The sequence below is a fragment of the Rhopilema esculentum genome, chromosome 14, assembly GCF_057945365.1.
Source record: "Rhopilema esculentum isolate cy_ngs chromosome 14, ASM5794536v1, whole genome shotgun sequence".
NCBI lineage: Eukaryota > Metazoa > Cnidaria > Scyphozoa > Rhizostomeae > Rhizostomatidae > Rhopilema > Rhopilema esculentum.
Genome location: NC_142828.1, coordinates 10,434,807 through 10,455,166, shown reverse-complemented (window position 1 = coordinate 10,455,166; position 20,360 = coordinate 10,434,807). Strand labels below are relative to the sequence as shown.

The window sequence follows — 20,360 nt, the reverse complement described above, 5'->3', positions numbered from 1 at the left end:
GTTTATTACGTGAATGCTTATAACGTAAGGTACACCATGGGCTCCGACACAGGTTGGAAAGTAGAGGGGCCAAGAGAAAATATAGCAATCATAACAAAAGGTTTTATAAAAAGCTCTATTGTTTTGTTAAAAAATGAGGAAACCATAGCCCCACGCCCCCTTCCCCCCCCCCTTCGTCGGAGGCCCTGTATTCTGATGCCACCCCAGGGTTGATCTGCCCACAAGGAAGACTTGCAAGCTCAATTTCCTTAACAGTCGATTTTTATTCAACGAGGTTGTAGTAGTGATTACATATCACTCAAATCAGCTTATATTTATCTACAAAGCCACAATGCGTTAGTGTGGGAAAATGTTTCTGTCAAGGAGTATTGGGGGTCTTGGGTACTTCCTGTGATAGTTCCCTCCACCTCTGTGTTAGCCCTGATTTTTAATCACTGGACAACTCCTTTCACTTTGACTAGGCAACAAACAGGTGCAGTTAACATATAAATTGGCAAAGTGTGTAGGGGATATTTAGTGTGTATCTCAGGAACTACCTAGCTAGACACCTAAGCTGCCTCCCGAAGGTGTAACTGTAATAATCTGATGTCTTTAATGACATTGTTTATTGTTAGTATTCTCTTCAAATTTCCAAGACTTACGGATAACTTGTCGTATTTAATTTCTTGTGTTTTCGCAGACAATAAAGTTATTCCTAGATTTTAACATGTATTCAAACATTCCTGTTATTGGGTGCTTCTAAAAAGTTAGGATTTAGCTTCCATATATTCACATGAAATCCTTTTGGAAAATTGCTCGTCTTCGTGACGTAAAGATCAAAGTCGAAATATTGTTTGGTGTGATACTGAAAGAAAGTAATTATTGCGTAGTCACTTTGATATCATAGACGTAGGGAGCATTTCAAAAGTGGGGTAGGCACTTTCAGTTCAGGCAAGAAAGGGGCACCTCTGTAAGGTCTGAAAAGATCTTTTTCTTCTCTCCCTGAAAAGTGGGAGAAGGCACGTGTCCCCTGTGCGTCAGGCTTCTACGTTTATGTTTGATATGAAAGTATTTCAAAACCAACTTTACGATAGGAATACTAAAGCAGCCAAATTCTGTTCAACAAGATGTGCTGTTTCAGAGTACTGTGCGGCAGATTATAGAAACCTCAGTCAACTGGAGCTGCTTATTCCCTCCTGCTACAGCTATGCAACTTTAGGCTGTGGGCAGCAGTTATAATTTCTAATTTGAACATTACTCGGGGCTCTAACAAACAGTTCTGCGGTTTACCTTTTAATCAGAACGCAAGGTATTGAGGGTGATAAGCACAGTAAATGGTATTACCGTTAGGACTGTGATAAATACGAAGAATTTGGTGATCAAAGAATCTTGTGATACGCTCAGCATGACTACAGTGGATACAGGTCTCTTCTGAAAATGCCTCCTTTTTAGAAAGCAGTACCTTCGAAATTTGAAATAAGATTACACCCTATTCTCAAACAACCTTATTCAACATCATGAGCCCTCCTTCCTTTGCCGACAGGTCTGGAAATTTGATGACGAAGCACCCTTATATGGCAAAAAACTCTTCGTATTGCGAGGAAATTTCCTTCAAATGAAAGCCTCAAACCTCATCCATTGGAGAGCGGAGAGGGCCTGTGAGATTTAGAATACACTGACTTTATTTTGTAGAAAACAGTTTATGAAAAGCTCTTAGTTTCTTTTCCTGAAAATTTGGGAAATCTTTCAAAAGGAATATAATATTTCAAGAGCATTAATATTTCTTTACTATTCAACCTTTTTCAAAAACTTGTAAAACAATGGTCCCACGAGCTATTGTATAAATTGTCAGTTCCTGAAAATGGTTGGCCATCCAGAAATTTTGCTTGGCAGACTGAAGATAAGAAACTCTGCAAAAAGTTTACTATAATGCTTGTGCCAGCGTTAAAGTTAAAGTAATTTTAAATCAATGTTTAAGTTTGAATGCATCCTCGTGAAAATTTTAAAGTTCACAAACAAGAAACAAACAGATCAACAGATCATTCACATTGTTTATACCGTGCTTTGTGACTCGCCTAATACAGCTAATTTCCAATTTTTCAATGTTTTTACCTGTGAATCTCTTTACTTTTCCTCTGGTTTCAGAACTTTCAAGTAATTAACATCATAAAAATACTTAGCAGTATTTAGGTGACCAATATTTCCGAAGTGAAACGCACGTAGCTATTTAAAAAATTTGGAACTACTTAAAAAGCTGACGAAGGACGATATCGGTGAAAGTATTCGGAAATACTTGGATGAGTTAATGCTCTTGCTTTACTTGCTCTAAACACAAATATTACTGTGAAGCATACGCCATGAAAGCAAACGCTACACTCGGGCCGAGGGCTCCTTGGTATATGCTAAGAAAGTCTGCACTCTCCCTGCATAATCTCCGACAATTTCCTTCTCAGCACGCGCTTTCTTTTTTGTTATGTACCCTCTCTTGTTTAATATTTGGTATTTAGCTTCAGGTATATAATCACCTCCCCCCCCCCCACCAGACCCTAACCTTGTCGGCAAATCTTCGAAAATGGAAGTTTTGTCGTCAACCTCTTGGAAACTGGCAAATTTTCAGGGAAAAAAAACAGAGTTTTGCCATTTTCAAATAGAAATTATCGGTTATTGATGACAGCACCAGTCACAGTTGAAATTTGTGAAAAGCTAACGAGAATAATTGATGATCGTTCAAACTCTCTCGTGCTAAAGGCCAGGCGCGGTCTGGCCCGCATGGCAAAGTGGCGATCCCCACCGGGCCCTCAGACATGTAAAGTAATGAAAATTACGGGCCCTTTCTGCAAAAGTTGGAGTAGAGAAGATAATTTTCATCAACTGGAAACTACATACAGTCACAGCCAAGGCCCCTAACATGCGTGCTGGCTTCACAACTAAGCATCAAAATGAAGTCTGTGCGCAGGCCAAAGGGCCCCACTATGACCAACATCCACTATTTCAAATTTTGCACAAAGACAAATCTGTTCTACTTTCTAGAAAAATAAGCGAAATAGGAGCTTTGCAAAAACAAACTTTCGCGTTTTAGCGAAAATCATGGACTTTGCGTGAAAAACATTTCTTTTCAATTTATGTTTCTTCTATTTTTAATCCACATGATACCAGCAATGCAACGAAAAAGATGTGAAATTTGTCCAACAGAGTAATTTTTCGTCAAAGTTTTTAAGATGATCAACAGCAAAATTTTCTGGATATTTCACAAAAATAAATTTTCGAAAATTTAGTATTTCAGGAAGTTTTGCGTATCAATCATCCGCGATTTTAGGCCATAAACGCTAAAAAACGCAAAGGTTCCTTCCCTCGAAAGTTTATTTCCTTGAAAGTTTCTTTCCGCGAAAGTTTCTTCCTTGAAAGTAGTAAGCAACAGTTAAAGGCCTTCCCTGCTGCCCTTTGAGTTTTTATGCTTAAAGGTTATAATGAAGTTTTTCTGTTTGCTAATTCATAAATGAACAAAGTGTTTAGAATAATAAAGTTTGGTACAGACTAAGGAATCTGTACCGTTTTAAGTTCTCTCAATGATGTTTTAGTGTGAATAAGTTTGTAGGTCACTAGATTTTGAATTGTAGCCAAGATACTAACCTAGACAAATGAAAAGATGACACATAAATAAAAAGAACATGCAGGTTAAATTTTTGATTATTTTCTTGGCTCAATTTCAGAATACTATTTATATATATCGGGGGTTCCAATTTCAATTTTAATCTCAGAACACTATATATATAAGGACATCGTGGGTTCCTGAATGACATAAGTGTTAAGGTCATAGATAGGTTAACAGGTAATGATAGGAGGAGAGAAAGTTTTTGGCAATATCGCTTGAATACTTTCTCTCCGATGGGTTTTAATACTAGGCAGGTAGATACATAGGACATTTATATATTCTTCTACAGTTTTAAATTTTTAAAGGTTTTTTTTATATTTTTAATTTTTAATGTCGGCTCTTTTGTTTATAGCTTATCTTCTCATTATTTTGTGTTTTTTGCTTTTATGGCTTTCATCTATCTCTTGTGAGACAGCCAACACCAGCATCTCCATCACATTCTTTCTTCTACCTTTCTTTTCAATTCTCTCCCAGTTCCCCATAACAGTTTGCGTTCTAACACATTTGACAATATGTATTGTATTAGGCAGGTACCCCTTAGGTTTCTATTGTATTGTAGTGTTCTATTGTAATTTAGGTTGATAAGTAGGCTCCTCTGATTTTGTAAAGTTATTACTGATATTTATATATTAGGTTCGCTTGAAAATGTTGCAAAAAATTGTCACACTAGGATTGTTATTTTGAACTGTTTTTAAAGTTACAAATAGAACCATTGTTTTGCTGTTATTGTGCAAAGTTTGACTGCATACATAGAATCCTTGATTTAAATAGAGAACCACAACCGTCAATAATTGATTTGAACTGAGCATATTTTAGCCTTTTCTCGCATTAGTTGATGTGGCTCAAAAAAGTTTATCTGCCACACCATTTTGGTTTGCTGAGCCGGGACCTTTTGGTTTGCTGGCCACCCTGCAATCATGACACTGAGCAAAACTAAAATATAGCAGTTCGAGAAAAAATATTCGCGAGTTTTATCAATGATAATTATAGTCGTTTGAGAACCACGCCCGTATCTGTTGCCACGCCCATTTTGTCGGCAAACCACTGGTTTTGCACCACCCCCCCCCCTCCCATGAAAATTTTCTAGCGACGGCCCTGGTAGTGTTATGCACTGTCTGGCCCAAGATGCAACAAATGTCACTTCACGCAGGGCCTAAAATAAGCGTGGATCTTACTCACTTTGTAGAGTTGTAAATTAAAATTGTGGAACTGTAATTGTAGAAGGTGTGGATTTGTAAATAATGCATGTTCTTAAAAAAGCAGCATGAATACCAATCGAAACGCCTAAGAAAGAATTGGGAACGTTTTTTCAATTCGAAGTGAATGCCCAATCCCAGCCTCATGTATTGGACTCATTTTCATAAGAAAACTGCGATAAGAAATATGCAATGGACAATGAAGAAGAACTTAGAATTCAGAGCTCGAAGCTTAAGTGCATGCGGAGAAAAATCAATTGCGCTTTATGATATTGTTTTGTGCTATTTTGAAGTAAGATGGACTCTGTATACAGCTTTAACTTCAAGACATCTCAATTTAGTTTGCTTTTATGACTTTCTGCCCGTAATGTACTCTGGAGTTTATGTGATATCTTTCAGTAGATTTCAGAAAAAGTTATAAAGCAATCCAACTAAGGTGTTTTGATTTGGAGAAGCATTGGAAAGAATTCCTCTCAAGGCTACAGCAGCTGAACGATGATAAGCCTCTCGGTGGTAGCTGGAAGGAACAATTAATTGTGAATGTTGCATAACTATTTTGCAAAAAAAGGTTAGAAAATGTTTTGAAAGTTTACGCTAACGAACCCATTAGTAGCAGTTCTGCTGGGAACACGTTTTTGTTCTTTTTGATGGTGCTTTATCTTGTGTGGTCAAAGATAAATTTGAATTTTGTCCCCATTTTATCTAACTCAGTTTCGTATTTTTATGTTAATTGAAATCATCTCTAAATAGTTATGTTTATGAGTAAGGACAGAAAGAAGCAAATATTTTCTGAAAAGGGTGTTTTCCTGTGTTTCAAAGGGCGTGGCCGTAAAAACATTTAGGGGCAAGTCTCCTAGTCCCGTTCCAGCCATTCCCTTGTGGGCTGGTGCCAGAGTGACCTGATCTAGCGTGATATTAGCATAATATTGGCCAAAAATCGTCATTTAGCATAATATTTTGCATAATGTGGAATCTAGCATAACTCTGGCATAATTCTGATATTATTTAAAAGAATCATTGTTTCCATTGATCGGTTTACACCAGCATCTGTGGTTTCATTTTGGGAGTAAATTGTGATTTTCCACCTTCAGGATTTTGCCAGTTATTTTGAATGGTTGGCAGCCACATATTTTGTGGTTGGCAGCCAAATGCAGCATCTGTGGTTTCATTTTGGGACTAAATTGTGATTTTCCACCTTCAGGATTTTGCCAGTTATTTTGAATGGTTGGCAGCCACATATCTTGTGGTTGGCAGCCAAATGCAGCCAGCCAAATGCAGCCAGCCAAATGCAGCCAGCCAAATGCAGCCAGCCAAATGCAGCCAGCCAAATGCAGCCAGCCAAATGCAGCCAGCCAAATGCAGCCAGCCAAATGCAGCCAGCCAAATGCAACGCAGTATAAAAAGCTAAATTTTTGCTAATTATTGTGAGTGATACCGTAATCAAAATTTTCGTTGTAGGTTGAAACTGCCAAAATGGAGAAATTTGGCCATCAAACCATGGATCTAAATTGCCTTTTTGCTTATGAAGAATGAGTACACTGGGTTGTCCAAAAGGAGAAATTGCAACTCTGTCCACTTTCGATATTCTGAGCATGCATTAGCCTCTTTCTCGAGCAGGGTTGCCTTGATTTGAAATCTAGCAAAGTTCTTGCGAATCTAGCACAATCGTATGACAAATTTAGCGTAATTCCTAAATTGAGATCTGGTTCGTGGCGTCTGCATTACCAATGGGCGAAAAGAGAATAAGAAGAAACAAGCATAATTTGTAAGCACAATTTGTACATCAGTGAGAGAAGAGTTTGTTTGCCATCTGTAACGAGGTTCTCGTTTATAGTATCAAAACTTTTTGAAGAACAGATTTGATGGCAAAGAATGTGGTGGGCTGAAAGCAATTAAGAACTTTCCATAAATAAAAGGCTTAAAAAGGCTTCACCCAGATTTTGTCCCGGGCAAAATATTTCATTCACTCATGCATTGAAATTTGAGAAATAAACGAGGGATTCTACCAGACGAGACAATGGCTCGGATTCTCGCAGCAAACCCTAGTTCTGTCGATGTAGAGAGGCTGATTCCCATCTACAACAAGATAAAAGCAGGTGGGGAAAGCAGCATATCTCCAAAAAAACTTAACAAATATATAAATATTGTAATGAATATGCTTGATCTCGCAATTTTCTAGTTCAACGTACAAAAAACAAAATACAAAGAAAAACACCAAAGTCTGGAAAGCAAGGCTGATTTAAGAGAATTTTTGAAGGTGAAAGGAGATAAAAAATAACTTTGACAGAGATCCGAACAAACCATGTAAAGGAGTTTCCTTTCGATAACTTTTTGCTCACATATAAAGACGCATATATTGATTTAAGAACTTGCCCAATTAGGACAAGCTATTTGCACTATGATCGCAGTTTCTACATTTGCCACGCCCATGGTTTCAATCCCAGCAAAGTAAAAAATGTGTTTTTATAAAAGATTTTTATATTTCTTATTTTATTTTCTTATTTTCTTCTAAAATTTCTTATTTTAGGCCCTACACTTCAGGATCAATTGATCTGCTCTAATCTACTTGTTACAAAGATACACTTCACACGGATAACCTCAACATACTTTATTTTAAAAATAAAACAGATAGTGCCTACAGCGAATTTCGAGTGTTCTTTACATTTGATGTTCTTCATAGCCTTTAGAAACTTGTTTTAACTTTATTAACTGTTACTTTCAAAACGGCTCTTAGAAAAGGGAACTGATTTGCAGAGAAGTACTTTGATGACATGAAGCAGAGTACATCTGCTCGATAATACTCAAATCTTGTACATCTGTACAAAAGTACATCTGCTCGATAATACTGAGGATTATTTTTCAAGCTCGAAATTGGCAGCACTATAAGGTAGGCTTTTTGTTTAACAAGAATCCCGCTGTACTTATAAACAAATCATAACTTTAAGATAAATGGCTTTTGCTAGTGAATCCATAGAATTTTTTGAACCAACTTGATCTTGTTGTTGCCGCAGCCTGGCAACTAGCGAGATCTTTTGCAGCCAGTTCGTATTTTTGTCCGCAATCTTGGTTTAACAAAGAACGTCTGTAGTGACCCTACTTAGGCCTGTTTACGTTAATTTTTCCTTCTCATTCATTCCATCACATTCCCAATTTCTCACATCGCAGCACAGGCATCCTCTACACGCCACTCTCTGAATCACTTTTCCGCCCGAGCAATTTAAGGTTTTCGGCATGTGACCAAAGGAAACTAGAAACAATCATGTAATAAAGCTGCACTTGAAAAAGAGGTCAATGCAAAATGATTGCCAAGGGCATGAAGGACCTAGTCATAATCCGGAAGATTGATTTTTGAGTTTGAATTAAGAATGGATCACAATCTCTGCACTGATTACCGAAATAGGATTGACTGAGGTATCTCTTTCATGTCCTGAAACAACGCGGTTTAAGTTACAGCTATAAATCGCAATGTCGAGGTCTTTTCATTGAGTCAAAAGGGTCAGAGGCAGCTTCAATGAACTCTTTCATTTCACTGTTTCAGTTGTGGTTTTCTTTTTAAGTCCTTCATTGGCATAGACGTTAGAGCCAAAGGGGCCCAGGGTCTCCTGCCCCCAATCTTTTTAAGAAATTAAAGAATGCCCCTATTTTGTAATAAAGAAAATAACCATTTGTCCAAAAATGTATTCATCTTTAGGATTATAGATTATATGCCTCTTTCTCAAACAGATGCCAATTTTCGCTGCAATAGTATTATTCAACACCGAATAAAGGAGGAGAGATACATAAAGCCTTTCTTACTTCATGTACATGATTACAACATTAAAGATATGTATGCTAACACCCTTTTTGGACTCCAGTGTCGGTCGCTGCACATCAAGCTTTTGAAAATACGAAAAAAACTACACTGGTTATCAACTAAAAACTACTTTATCTGATGATATCACTCTGATAAAGCCCTGTATGCTTGTTTGTTTATCAAATCTAATTTATTTTAACATTCTGTTTCTCTACACTGGATTCTCGCCGTCATGTTGCTCTGTTCCTGACTATTATTCGTATTTTAATCATTGAGAGATTCACAGATTCCAGCGGACAGCAAATCGTGAGCTTCTTCCCTCTTCAGAAAAATTGCTTTGAAAAAAAATTGCTGAGGGGTTCCCATACTTAAAACTAGATGTTTCAATGTTAGGCCAAGAAAGTGTATATGAGGTCACGGGTGTGCTATCTAGTCTTATGCCTAGTACAATGAATGGATGGCATCATGTGCTCTGCATCAGGCTGCAGATTCGCCAAAAGATCAGGACAATGGACATTGAGCCCCATACTCCCATTATGGTTTGTATGATGATTAGACATCTAATCAGCCCATAAGATACACTTTAGTTTAGTAAGCTTTTCTTACCATTACAGTTGTCAACGATCAGTTGGTTGTGGAAAAATTCACCACTTCGCATTTAAAAAGTCCATAGTTCCTATTGCTTTATCAGGGGATGTATGTCCGATAACAATGGAATACAGTAAACCCCCGATAACGCAAAGCTCCAAGTGATGGTGGTTCGAGTTATCAAGGCTTTCAACAACTCGAACTTTAGGGAAGAGCAATGTCTCTATTAGTTCAAGTTATCGCAAGTTTCTCATGTAAAAAATAACAGCAACAACAACAACAACAACAAGAACAGCAAGAACAACAAAAGTTACACCATAATGTAATACATGTACTTAGCTGTGGGTCAGTCAATAGATTGCACTCTTGAAGAATCCATATCAAAGGACACCACATGTGTAAATACATTTGGACTCCAAAGCACAATTAATAACTTGGTGTTCGTTGTGAATCGGAAAACCCTGTTGCTAAGTATGCGGCCTAAATGAGGATAAATAGTCATTAAAAGAGAGAAGAGATACTGGGCGTTTTGCCAAAACTATGCACCCTGAAGCAAAATGCAACGCCTAAGAATTTTGTAAGTGGTGTAATATTGGTGATTGGTTGTTCTTTACAGCCTACATGTTAAGGGAGCAAAAAATGAGAAAAGCTAAATGGATTCAAAAAAATTTCTTATTTTGTCATGCTTGCTAAAAACAAGTTCGAGTAATCGGATTGTTGAGTTATCAGGGATATTTTTATATGGCTTTGTGGTGCAAAATTCAAGGGGAATGCAATACCATTTCGACTTGTTCGAGTTTTCGGTGGTTTGTGTTATCGCGAGTACTGTATCTGTTAGCTAGTAACCACTCTAAATATTGCACTTAAATACATAACATATAAATTGCAGAAGATTAACGAATTAGTACAAACATGTGTGTACGATATATAACATTTACATTTAGCATCATAACATTACATTTAGCAAGGTCAGAAATTTAGCTATCCCAGAACAAAGAAATCATATCTGACGAGATTGTGGTGGGTGTGACATGCCCAGTTTTTATCAAATAAGTCGTTCAAGAATAAGAATAATGTTGTATTCTTTTACTTTTGATGACCAATGTGAGATGAAACAGCACGACCATGATAGCGACTCTTATTGTTCATTGTTCTATCCTTCATCCCTTCATCTTGACCTCAAAGACAGACACAAGGTAACCCAAATTTGGATTTTCAAGCGAAAAGTGAATTTCAAGCGAATATGGGCTGTGTCACATTTCTTGCATAGGCTACTTTTAGTACAAAGTACATAGAGTATAGTTCAAAAACTGTTCGGTTAACATGGGCGACACCAAAAGGGCGCTTGAGGCGTATGCCCCCATCACTGTTTGCAAATAAATTATTTTATAAATGCTAGATATAATAAACAAAATAAAAGAAATAGAGGAACACAGGGGCCTTGAATTAAGGAAATTAATTCCATTATATCAAAAAGAAAAATAACAAAGCCTTAAAAAATAGAAAAAAACTTTAAATGATTGCAAGAAGATCATTTCATGAAATATATTTTAAGCAAATCTAAAGGGCGTAGACGTAAAACGCTTGCTTGCTTCGCTCGCCAGGGTCCGCGACTTTCAGCATTCACCCAGGGCTTTCGCAGCCCCTCGATGACCCTGCCTATGAACAACAACAACCATTAAAGGTAATGTGTCCATATAAAAGGACTGCGTATACCCAACTTGTCAAGCCACCCATCAAAATAACAGTTTGCGATTTGTTAGTATTCTTGCGATGCAAAACTGCTCACATGAAAAGCTAACCTCGCAGCAGGATAGATAAACAGAACGACCGTAATGGCTGGGGCGATGACATGAAAAATCACATGTTTCTAAAAACCCCCACAGAGTCGCTTGCTATAGCTGGACACATTACCTTTAAATAATTAACATCTTATATCCAGATGTATATTAGTGCACTTTTCAACAATTATGTTTTAGCCAAATAATGCTGACAACTCTAATTTTTCAATCAACAAAGGCTGCCTGCGTCTGGCGACACCTCCAATGACACCAATCAGGCAGCCACTGATGGGTATACAAATCACACTGTCTTCATTACGGTTGTAAGTACCCAATTTAGGTACCCTATGTAGGATAGGGTAATTGTCCCTAAGCACCCCATCACCCTCTAATAAACATTCTAAGATAAACTGAGCCAGTGATGCCCCAAATTGTCAAACTATATTTTCTATTTGCTTTATCTAATACATATCTATTCAATACATATCATATTTGCAGACCACAACTGATTGGATGTATGTGGTTAGGGTTTTGCAACATAACAATGTCGTCTTGTTTTGTGGAGGATTTAGAGGGAAACCCTGCCCAACAAACACGGAGGAGCAATGATACTGGACACGATCTTGTAAAATAAATATGCATGACTGGCTGGCGTGAGTGAGAACCAACAGGCGACCAGAAGCCAAGTGTCTCTCCACTGAAAGAAGCCAAGGCGTCTTTGTGCTGGAGACTGTCACCTGGGTGGCTTAATTGGTTGCATTTGTGTGGATGCATTCGAACGTCGCTACAGCAAGGGCTATTGATACCATTTTGGGGTATGGCCCACTACGCTTCAGCTTGGGTTATAGCTCTGGTCTTGCTATTCAATTTTGTTTGCATCACGGAGGGACTTGGAAAAATCGCTAGCCAATCCATTGAAAATGAAGCAAGTAAGTTAGAAAGAATTTGAAAATATGTCAACATGACAGATTTGTCACTTTCGCTTGCATTGTTCAATTATGCCCTGTTTTATTTGAATGCCATGAACCTTAGTGTAACCGAACAATAACATCGTTTGCTTACAGCACATTACGTTGTAATCGTGACGAACAGTGAAACACAATATTTTATCTGTTCATATAATTTTGACCTTACATGGTACATAAATTAAGTGAGCACACAATTAAGTAACTGGCCTCAGAGACTACTCCATATTCAACAACATTGTCAGGTTCTCGCGGTTGGTGCTTATAAAGAGGTTAACTTTACTGAAATTGCCCCCTCTGGAACTTTCAAAGTTACTAGTTCTTTGTGAATCTTTAATTGACCGAGGGTGCCAAGCGGTGTGTGTCTAAGGATTAGTATTATCTCCGCAAATACCAGTATTTTAAATAACTGTGTTGTTACTTTTGCAAAATTTTCCATGTCCTTATAACCACAATGGACACGCTCTTCCAATATTTCAACTGCCACATCAATGTCAATATTTGTCATGAAAATTGATTAGGGTTCTGCGTAGTCCTTGGAACATAAACATAATTTTTCGCTAATTTATCGTCTAAATATTCTTGAAGCTACTGAACCGATTGACTCTTGGTGCGTGGCGATTAGAGCAAATTTACCTCTATGGAAACACCACATTCCCTAACATCCCAAGATAATTTGATACCCCCAGCTAACAGGTCAAGTTTTGGTTAATGTAATTTTCTCAAAATTTCTTAGTATTCTGAATTCATTTCGATTTCCCACAAAATTGCCAAAGTTTTGAAATAACTGAAAAGCGTTACAATGTGAACCGCAGACCGACTTTTATGAATATGGTATTCGAGAATATTCCCCGTCTGCGGGTTTGCGGATAAACCAGTGGGAGAGAGGGCATTCGGCTATTACTAAAACAGGGAATCGGCGAATCGGCGAATCGGGGAACCGGGAAATCGGGGAGTCGGGGAGCCGGGGAGTCGGGGGGTCGGGGAATATCGAAACCAGCAAGCTGTTTTCCGAATACCAGTTTTATACCTTGTACGAAAGGTCTTTGCGTAAATATCTCTAAGACCAAATCACACATCAGCGCAATACATTTGGTTAGATTTCAAGAAGTTCCAAAACTCTAGCTTAATAATGAAAATTGGCATGCATGCACGGCTACTGCCATTGCAACAGCGAGGCACTTTCAAAACCATATATCACTTTTTAACGAGACAGCTCAAACAATCTACTATCTAATGTTTACTGAGACGGCTTTGAGGGACTACATGGCATTTTCACGACTCTGAATACCGCATTCGTTTTTGATATTCGAAGAGAATGGCGGCAATCTGTCGTTATATCGAAATGATTCTAAAAACTTATAATTCAAGAGACTGATCAACTTCATTACAAAATTCAAGAGACTTTCAAAATCAAAGTGAAGGGCCTTAGGCAGGGCTGTCAAAGAGAGGGGCTCAAGGGGGCTCAGGGAGAGGGGCTCAGCCCCCTTCTACTTTTCGTGAGGAGACTGCGCTCCTTCCTCTTTTCTGGATAATTCTAAAATATTGAGGCTACTTTCAGCTAGGATAAAATCTTTGATTGAACCGATGTTGATTTTTGACGTTTGCATACATATGTGACCTCTATATCCATGCGAGGGGCGTTTCACTCTTGCAAACAGCGTACGAGATTTTGCCTAAAGCAAAAGAATTTCTGGGGGTTTTCAGATAAAACAATAGGATTTTCACAAAAGGTGTGCGAGATTTTATAGAGTGATTTGCCCCTCGTAGCCCTCTAGCTGATAACTGAAAACTCAATAAATACTGGCAGCCTCCTCATGCAAAACAACCTGACTCTAGTTGAGTTCAAATTCAAGGTGATGTTTGTCGCTTAATCTTTAACGGAAATTTGGTAGTTTAAATTCTGACGACATAACTTTCCATTCTCTTCAAATATAAAAAACAAATGCGGTATTCAGGGCCATGTAGTCCCTGAAAGCCGTCTCAGTAGATATCAGACAGTAGATTGTTCGAGCTGTCTCGTTAAAAAGTGATATATGTTTTTGAGAGTGTCTCGCTGTTGCAATTGCAGTTGCCGTGGATGCATGCCAATTTTCATTATTTGGCAGGAGTTTTTGTATTTCTTGAAATCGAACTAACTGTATTGCGCTGATGTCTGTTTTGGTCTTAGAGATGGAGTATTTACGCAAAGACCTTTCGTACAAGGTATAGAACTGGTAAATTGGCTTGCTGGTTTCGATATTCCCCGATTCCCCGAGTCCCCGATTCCCCAATTCTTCGATTCCCCGATTCCGCGGTTCCTCATTCCCTGTTTTAGTAATAGCCAGGGCATTCTGCTGGACAACACAAAGAAAAATCAAATTGACAACAGTTGTGTGATAGGCCGCTACCTCTCAAATGGATTTAAAAACGTCAGACCGGATGCATCTATTGCAGTGATGACAGCATTCAAGTTTCTAGTAAAATTGTGGACTTTAGCTACCAAACAGTTGCCGGACGCATGTGACACCGACCGCCATTGCATGGTATAAAAACTTTGGTAGAAGACGTGCTGCGTGATTTCACGCATATTCGCTGTTCCAAACGTTTCTGTTTTTGCTATATTCGAAAACGAAAGGGAGTGCATTTAGAATACACTCATTTTTTATAAGAAACAAAGGTCGATGTTGAGTACTCCAGTTTCTTAATGTTCTGTAAATTTCAATACTCATTGTTTCTTAAGAGTTTCTTAATTTTGATGTATGAATGATGTTATGAAATGTTTGTGACCTTTCTTATCACGTCAAGAGATTCGCTTCTGTTCTGATGCTGTATTTAGATGTGGGGAGTATATTTTTATCCCTTGTGTCTTAAATTCTAGGCCAACAGGGCAATCATGTTCCTTGTTCACAGTTTTATCACGATTTCATAGTTTCACGGAGCGTTGCAAAAAGTTTCCAAGCACCACGGAGCGTTGAGAAAAGTAGGTCCAAAAAAGTGGGAGGGGGGCTAAAACCGAGTTAATAGTGGCTTGAATGATGATTCACTGGTAAATTCTTTGCATTTTCGGCAAAAAGTGGGGGCTATAGCCCCCAGCTCCCTTGTCGAATCCCGAACTCGGATACCTCGAAAACCTCTCCATCTCAAAAAGTTTCCCAATTCCCTTTGTTTTCCTTTTGGGCTTGATATAGAAATAGAACTCATTATCTCGAACTCGCTTATCTCGGACTATTCGCTATCTCAAACGAAATTTTATACCCTTGAAAGAAAAAAACCGGTCATCTTGAACAAAAAGTGACAAAAATTTTCAGCTATTAATTATCATAACAGTGATAATTCATTTTTTAAAATTGACATGAACTTAGGTTGTCCGAAAATGATTAACTTGCAATAGATTTGCACTCATTTGCCATCTGCAATGTTTACACGATTGCCATTCACTACGTCCACGCAGGAACTAAATTTATCTGTCCTGAGAAAGAAGATTGCCTTTGCAAATCTGCCTGTCTTTCCTTTTGGTAGATGTCCTACAATAGTTTTGTTTTTCCGTACACACACTGCGTATTTGTCGGCTATGTTGTTTGGCTCCATCACGACTTTCAATGCGCGACAGACAAGTACATTGAAAAAGTTACATTTTCATTTCGATTTGGTTATATTTTTAATTTAATTTGGCAGCATTCAACAAACTTTCTTTGCATCTTGCAAAAATTTGCATCTTTGTTAGCTAAATCATATACTAAGAGACCCTTTACATCAAAATATATCATATTTCGCTGGTAGAAGGATACAGGTGCTTTCATCCTTTCCTTTTAATATAACTCTGTCAAGGCATATACGTTTAGAGGGATGAATACACTGATGTAACCCTAAACGGTTTGCATTTTGAAAAACCATGCAGGACCGCCGAGAGGGAGGCAGTGAGGGCAAGTTGCCCCAGGGCTTTGAGATGTAAGGAGCCTCATAAAAGAAGAAATTTCATTTTAAAATGGAATTAATTGAAAGTAATATAATAATGCTTTAAAATAGTAAGACATTTTAAACGGAAAAATGAATTTAAGCCAATCTAAAGGGCATGGTCGCAAAAATTTTCTGCTCGCTTTGCCCCCAGGCTCCTCGTCTTTCGGCTTTGCCCCAGGGTCGCCCTGAAACCTCTTGACGGCCCTATAACCATGACACGGTTTTCATTTTATTTTTTTTGAAGGGATCTTAGCGCCCTGAGAAACCATAAATTAATTAAGAATCCCTTGCATATCGTTGGCGCCCATGAACCTTCTGCCTTCAAAACTCATACCATCTTTGTTATGGATGGCAATAAAAATGGGGCTGGGGGGCTAGAGCTTCCCCACTTTTTGCAAAATATGCAAAATGTTAAGTGAGAAATTACCAGTAAAGCCTCTTTTTAAGCGGTTTTGCCCTCCCCCCTTTCCTCAACGCTCCGCGGTGCCTCTCTCTATATTGCCCAAGGCTAGTGTTGGAATATTTTGATTTATCGAGGACTTGTAATAAATCGCTATATCTTGGCTATGTTTAGACGACACCAGATTGTTTAATCTTTTAGGCCTTTTCGGTGCTCTTTTCATGTTATAACAAGAGGCTTAATTCTCCGATTCTGGTGGCCTTTTTTCGTGAAATATGTGCCAGCTATCGTTATTACTAATGATTTGAATATAAGTTTTTGGTTTCTTAGAACTTCAATGCTTTTCTAAAAATTTTAAATAAATTCTAAAAAAAACTTTGAACGAGTTAACTACAGTTCTGCATGAAGGCCAGGGGAATTGCCTTTATCCTTGGTTTTAATCTTGAGTTGCTTGAATAATGGGTGTTTTTTTGCTTTTAATCCATTTATTTTGTTTTGTCATTCTTTTAGTCATAAAGAAAAATGGTGACGTTTGAAAACTGGCGCTTAGGATATTCAATTAATTTAGTTATCATAAACATGGGTAATCAATCTCTAGCTACTCATGAACGAATGACATTGGCTCATAAGACTTTAAGGTTCGATTCCTGGTCGCATGACCATAATTGATGGGGAGAGTAACTAAAGAATGTCTTTAAATGAGTGAGGCAACCCTCTGTCCTGGATTCAAAGAGCATGCGCATGCGCAAGAAAAAAGGGTTCCCTCGTTCATTTGCATATTTTTCTCGCTCGTTTTGCAACAAATCAATGTTTAATCGCCATCTCAAAATTTCACTTCAGCCAATTTGATGAAAGGCTTAGGTAAATGTGCCCCGGACAAACATCATGGATTTAATAGGGGAATTCAATGTGAAAGGTTAGGTTTCTTACTGTAAGAGCAAATCAAAATCCAGGGGTTGAGTATATACCATTAGCTAAAATGGGTGTGGCTGCCATCTCTTAGCGCCTCGGTGAGAATTTCCCCAGAACTTAATTTGCTGCAAGATCCACTGGTATGAGTGCATTCGTAAAACTCCTTCAAACAAATGTAAATCATCTACCACTCTATTTTTTTTCTAGTTTACTAGCAACAGAATTTCTAACAATGCACAAGCCATGTTTTTGTCACGTCAATTTTGCCTCAGGATAGTAATCGCGCCATTTGCATCTGCCACATAATTCTTCAGTGTCAAATAAGTTGCCGACAATTGAATGAATGAAGGAACTGAATCATTCTTATGAATCATCCTTAGTTGTTTCAAAGTGAACCGAAAAATCCTCCGCCATCTTGGATGTGTGCTGTTTCATACTATCTTGGATCTGTTGTCAACTTTTTGCATGTTTCTAAGAACTTAGATGGTTTCCAAAGGATCTTGGACGAATATAACAGTTGTCACCTCATAAGAAATTTTGCTCCAGAACTGGTAGTGGGGCGTCGTAATATTAAGGGTTTTCGTTGAAAGAGTGTACCTTTTTCTTTGATGGCTTGAACCTTTTCTTCATTCTCATTGAATTTCTTTGTTTTTTTTCGTGATATTGAAATCGTGTGTTCCTTTTCTCAATCCAGTTTTCATAGACATATATTGGCTTTTTATTATCTTCTAAATCTTTTTGTGCCAATCAATGTCAATTGAAGACGGTGTAGGAAAAGTTTATTGACCCAGCTTATCATCTCTCTTCTATCAAACAGACAGCTAGGTGGTTTCCGGAGTTTTGTAGAGTAGGAACGTTTCATTTCAATAAATAATTTTTAGGGTTAACCTTCATTAAATGCGTAGAGGTTTAAGGTAAAGTGGATTCCGTTTTTATGACAAGTGCCCTTAAGCAAATTGAGTGTTTCTATTGAGCTGCTGCTGTTACCTCTACAGTAATCGTTGGTGATTAAACGACAGTTAAATCGTTACTGATGAAACACCAGTTAGTTAATAAGTTAGTTCGTTATCCCGACAGTGGTGCCATGGAGGGGGGGGGGGGGGGGCTAGTGGGCTCAGCCCCTTTGATAGAATTAAGAAAGATTTTGGGGAAGGTGTTCAGTCTTCCTTAACAAGCCATGTTTGGTTTGGTAAGTTCCTTACTTGGCAATCTCAAGTAACTATTTTTTATGCAGTTGATTTTCCATGAATGAACAGTTTCTATTGAGTTGCTGAGTAGTTTGAATGATTTCATATACATAACAAAGATTTTGTAACACAAATGCAAGAATACAGGGTATGACCAGAGGGGCGGTCTTGGGTATTGCTTCTACAGCACAGCCCCCTTCCAAACTTTTTAGGACGGCACCCATGCACTGCACCAGGGACAAATCAACTAAATATAGTAACACCTACAGAGCGAGAAGTTTGACTCAGGGTTGCCAGATGAGATTAACAAAAGAAGGCCAGGCACTTAACCAACTCAGGCCAAAATGCTCATGAAAAGACCAAAGCAAGTATTTCCACGTATACCTTTCTCTAGTCCTGAATGTTATAACTGTCAAATTAAAGTCAAAACATTTTGTCAGAAGAATTCAGCAAAAAACAGACGAAATGTTATAAAACCCTCCTCTAACGCTCTAAACCAGGATTCGGCAACCCGCGGCCCGCAAGGTACTTTTGTGTGGCCTAGAAGGCCCCTGTTAACCTGTAAATAATTTGGCCCAATACACGAGTGTCGGCTCGGATTCAGTGATCCTAGATTCTTGTCTAGATTAGCATTCCTCGTTGTCATTACTAGTCACTCGAACAAGCTGAACAAGAAGCTTCAAGGCCATGGTCAATTTGTGAATGTCATGTATGAACATTTTGTCACGTTCCTACTTATGCTACATCTTCGGAAAACTCAGCTGAATCAAGAGAACTTGGTTCATTTTCCTTTTTCAAATTGAGTTGATCGAACTGCAGGGTACCAATGAATTGAAACAGAAATAAATACAAAGAACGATAATGTACTTAAACACACACGCAAGTCCTTCCCGATTACAGAATTTCCAGTATACAGGCATTTGTGCCCTTTATTTGCTCTTTCTTCGTGCTCTTTTTCTTCAAGCAAACCAAACACTTTTTAAGGGCTTTCACGCATACCAAACCATACACTGGATTCGCTTTCGATCAAGTAATTACCTTCTTAGCAGAGTCAGGAAGACGTCACGGCCCCACGGCCAATTGCCGGAAGAAAGTTGTAGAAACAAAATGAAGTTGAGGAAGGTGACTAAAAATTTGGAGACTTTAGGAAAATGAAGAATCCTATTGCCTTTTGGCTTTCAAAATGCAGTTAGACAAAAATAAAAAAGGTCAAATAAGATCTATAAACCTCCTGTTTTTAATATTAGATTTGTTACAGAAGTGCTTTGCACTGTAAAGTTTAGGCGCAAACTTTTCATAATTTGTATATTCAAATTGTGACACGCATTTGTTATTAACTGACATAGAGATGTTACTTTTAATCTGACCCCAAAACACCTATAATTGAAAACAAGCTACAATTTTTAAAAATGGTTTGGAAAAACAGTGTTGCAATGAAAGGGGTTAAAACTAGTCGAGTACCCCCAAATTCCAGACCACGCCCATTTAAAACATTAAAAATGAGGAAAGTTTTAAAGTAAGAGCTCCTTCTGTCTACACGAAAGCGGTTTTTTCGTTGCTTATGTAGATAGATTCCAAAACGGTAGATGGAACGACGATCGGGCATTGCCAATTATTCGTTTTCACCTTAGGACCAGTGATGTGCCTAGACAATTTTGTTTGGGGGGGGGGGGGCGTTCAGAAAAAAAGTGACCAACTTTACTTGTTTGACCGACTATTTCTCTATAGAAAATTCATTTACAATGAAAAAGATGATCACATACACACTTAATGGTAACAAATAAGAGCAATTGATTGCATGAAAGTATAAGGAGATTATGTTTGCGAAAACTAATATTCCTGGATTTCGCGTTTTTGGGTTAATCCATGAGCATCTTTTTGCGAAAAGCCAATTTTAAGATTATCTGCAAAACTATAGCTTAGCTTCTGAGCTATAACTTCTTTTAAGCTCCTCATAACAATAATTTC

The 20,360-nt window shown here is 38.0% G+C and overlaps 1 protein-coding gene across 1 annotated transcript in view; it reads left to right on the top strand.

The window, feature by feature from the left end:
• Positions 1-11,502: 11,502 nt before the first annotated feature.
• The window catches only part of LOC135696557 (uncharacterized), a 70,868-nt gene continuing 62,010 nt past the window's right edge, over positions 11,503-20,360 (top strand). The window contains exon 1 of the mRNA XM_065215985.2: positions 11,503-11,918. Coding sequence (XP_065072057.2) covers positions 11,807-11,918 — 112 coding nt within the window. The 5' untranslated portion in view covers positions 11,503-11,806. The remainder of the gene's footprint in view (positions 11,919-20,360) is intronic.